This window comes from Suncus etruscus, chromosome 6 (genome assembly GCF_024139225.1).
Source record: "Suncus etruscus isolate mSunEtr1 chromosome 6, mSunEtr1.pri.cur, whole genome shotgun sequence".
Classification (NCBI taxonomy): Eukaryota; Metazoa; Chordata; class Mammalia; order Eulipotyphla; family Soricidae; genus Suncus; species Suncus etruscus.
Window position 1 is genome coordinate 104,633,639 of NC_064853.1, and position 3,606 is coordinate 104,637,244.

General features: G+C 54.1%; 1 protein-coding gene across 1 annotated transcript; it reads right to left on the bottom strand.

The window, feature by feature from the left end:
* Positions 1-1,582: 1,582 nt before the first annotated feature.
* On the bottom strand, positions 1,583-2,639 carry LOC126012163 (E3 ubiquitin-protein ligase RNF113A-like). Its single transcript, XM_049775990.1, has one exon. It carries the CDS (start codon positions 2,637-2,639, stop codon positions 1,629-1,631), a length of 1,011 nt encoding a protein of 336 aa, XP_049631947.1. The 3' UTR covers positions 1,583-1,628.
* Positions 2,640-3,606: the final 967 nt, after the last annotated feature.

The following is a 3,606-nucleotide window of genomic DNA, read 5'->3' on the forward strand; positions in this document are numbered from 1 at the left end:
GGCAAAGGGTAGGGCCCAGGAAGCCAAGAATGCCTTGCTCTTGTCATTTATTAAACTAGATATTGCTCCTGGTAAGCCTTGAAACATAGCATAGCATAACTGAGGGAACAATGAGCTGAAATTCAGGTGGGATGGGAGAGATGTTTGAAATTGCTGCATTTTCTCTTAATGATTTATTGAATGATATCTCAAAACATATTCTGAAGTGTACCTTTGTAGTGTTTTTGAACAATTTTATAGTTTCAGTAAGTAATAGTGATTTTATAACTTTATTAGGTAGTGGGTGTGATTCAAATAGGATTATACTAGTAATTTCTGTTTTTCCTTGCTTTTGGGGACTTTTGAGTTGATTCTTAGCTGATATACGCTCTATCATTATAGGCTGCGATTATAAGGTAAAAAGACCAGGCCTGTAGAGCGAACCAGACATTAGAGCACCCACGTCCCCTCCCCTAGCGCTGACTCTCCACAAGACATCTTAGATCACAAGAGGAAGGGACTGAAATGAGAAGGTCCTTGAAAGGGATGACTACATGTGTTTACTATTTAATCAATAACCTAAAGCACACAGATCAGAACCTACCCAAAGACCACCTGAAGGGTCCAACCCATATCTCTGCATTCCATCAGGATGAGTGAGGACTGGGATGGCTAGTGTCAGAGGGTGGCTGGAATAAACAAGGAATCGTGCCTTTTTCTGCTTGAATTATAAGTTATGTGAACCAATAAAATGTTTGAAGTTTTAAACCTTATTATCATATGGATTACTATAAAAGTCCTGGGTTTCTAAGACTCGGGGTCCACTGGTGAACTTGCTGTGTCAAGAGACAGTGTACCCCAGAGCTCTGGAGAAATAAACCTGCTTTGCTTTTGCTTTCTCTGAAGGTATTGTTCGTGGTCCTTATTGAGGTGGTGGGCTTTTCTGAGACCCTGGGCCCGAGGCTGTCTCGGACCTTGGGCCTTCCCAGGCCCTAGGCTTTCCTGATCCCTTATACAAAAGTAACTTTTTTTGGGGGTGAGGGGGATTTGGGCCACACTCAGCAGCGCTCAAGGTTTATTCCTGGCTCTACGCTCAGCAATCGCTCCCAGCAGGCTTGGGGGACCATATGGGGATCAAACCGGGGTCCGTCCCGGGTCAGCCTCTTGCAATACAAACACCCTACCACTATGCTATCCCTCGGGCCCTCTGAGTAACTTCTGGAGTGGCCCTGGGATACAACAGCAATAACAAACCCAAGGGCTGGAGCGACTGCACAGCGGGTAAGACACTTGTAGCCAACCAGGGTTCAATCCCTGACATCCCATATGGTCTCCAGAGCCTACCCGGAGCAAACCCTTAGTGCCGCTGGGTGTGGCGCCCAAACAAAACTTAAAAATCCAGATGCTATCAATTTACCTCCAAGAGATCCCTTGTTTGCCACTTTTCTTTATTTTGTGGTTTTTGGGTCACACCCGGTGGTGCTCAGGGGTTACTCCTGGTTCCATGTTCAGTTGTTGCTCCTGGCAGGCACGGGGGACCATCTGGGGCGCCGGGATTCGATGTTTGTCACTTTCAGGAGCGAGGAATAAGTACACGTTGAGCTCTGCCCAGCCAGGGTTTATTCTGAGAGCCGAGCATTGGCGACAAGTCAAGTCACCAGGGTGGGACCCACATCGGGATCCTCGGGGAGGTCGGGAGCGCCCTGGTCTTGCCCAGAAGCTCGACGCTTCTCCAGTTTGGCCGTCAACTCTCTGGCCGGGTTGAAGACGCCGTTGGTCTGCCGGTCGCACACGTAGCAGCGCGAGGTGGTGCGGTAGTGCTGCAGCGCGCAGCTCTCGCAAAAATAATGCCGGCACTTGGTGACCACGGGGGCCTGGAAGGGCTGGCGACACAGGAGGCACTTGAAGGGGATCCCCTCGTCGTCGTCGCTGCGGACTTCGTAGTTCTCATCCTCGCAGAGGCCGTAGCGGCCCTCGCCCAGCTCCCGCTCCATCTGCCAGCCGGGCTTGTAGTCCGAGCGGTCGTGGAGGAACTTGCAGCTGTCCCCGAAGCCGCAGAAGCCCGTCTCCTGGTAGTCCTTGCAGAGGTCGGGCTGGTAGTCCCAGCGCACGGTGGCGCGGAGGTGCTCCGGGGCGCGGACCGGGCCCTGGCGCGGCCTCGGGAGCGTCTGGTAGTGGCGGAGGCCCTGGTAGACCCGGCCGTCGCCCTGGCCGGGCCGCGCCTCTCGCATCTCCCGGCCGCGCTCGAGGACGGCCCGGGCGTCGCGCTCCGTCTGCGTCTCCGTGTGCAGCTCGTTGGCGGCCGTGGCGCCCATGTCCTCGGGCCCCACCGGCCGGGCCGAGCGGGTGGACTTGTAGACGACGCCCAGGCCCTCGGACTCCCGCGCCTGCTGCTCCTCGCTGCTCAGCTGGCCGCACGACGCCTTCTGCTGGCCAACGCCTCGCGTCGTCTGGATCATCGGGCCGTGCAGGGGCCGCTTCTTCCCGGGCCGCACCACGGTGGTGTGACCTTCGTCGCTGCTGCCGTCGCTGCCCTCGGAGGAGTCGGGCCCAGGAGCCGGGCGCTTCCGGAGGCCGGCGACGCCTTTTCGCCTCGGCTTTATCAGAAGGAAGGGGCAGACTTCATCTGCAGGCTTCCCAGAGGTGGCTTCTTCGGCCATCTTCGAGGTCCAAGCTGCAGAGTGGGCCTGGCCGTGCTGGATGACGTCGGGTGGCGCGTCAAGTTGCACGCACGCACGCATGCACGCGCGCGCCGAATCCCTGGACCAAAGGGCCAGGAGTCATTTCTTTTTTGGGGGATTTGTTTTGGGGGTCACACCCGGCAGAGCTCAGGGGGGCTACTCCTGGCTCTATGCTCAGAAATCGCCCCTGGCAGGCTTCGGGGACCATAGGGGATCCTGGGATTCGAACCACCGTCCTTCTACATGCAAGGCAAACGCACTACCTCGGTGCTATCTCTCCGGCCCTGAATTAATTTTTGTACCTTTTCACTGAGTGAATTATTTCCTGCGGATCTCTACAACTGGAACTGTTCCCCTTGTTCTAATCGGTCAGGGGAATGGGAACTGCCTTTCCTGTCTGGGAGCTCGGTGGGAATCAAACCTCAGCCAGTCTCCTAGAGAATGTGACACTTCAGGCGTTTGCCTTGCATGCAGTAGAACGGTGGTTCGAATCCCGGCATCCCATGTGGTTCCCCCGAGCCTGCCAGGAGCGATTTCTGAGCGTAGAGCCAGGAGGAACCCCTAAGCACTACCGGAGCTACCCAAAAACAAAACAAACAAAAATGGATTCAGGAAATCCAGTGCTCAAGCAAGGAATTCAAACCACAAAAGCTTTTTTTGCTCCTAAGATGGAGTGCAGCTCAGTGGAAGAAGACCAAAGAATGAGCTCCTGCCTTCCTCAGACCTCTGCTTTTATTGACAAGAATCAGTCACAGGCCTGAGCTCTGCTGGGTGTGACCCAAAAACCAAAAAAAAAAAAAAAAAAAAAGAATCAGTCCCACCCTAAGGTGAGAGCAGAATACTAAATAAGGAATAATCCAATTTTTTTTTTTTTTTTGGTTTTTGGGCCACACCCGGTAATGCTCAGGGGTTACTCCTGGCTATGCACTCAGAAGTTGCTCCTGGC

Excerpts from the sequence above, each read along its gene's own strand:
- LOC126012163 (XM_049775990.1), bottom strand. The coding sequence starts at position 2,639 with ATGGCCGAAGAAGCCACCTCTGGGAAGCCTGCAGATGAAGTCTGCCCC.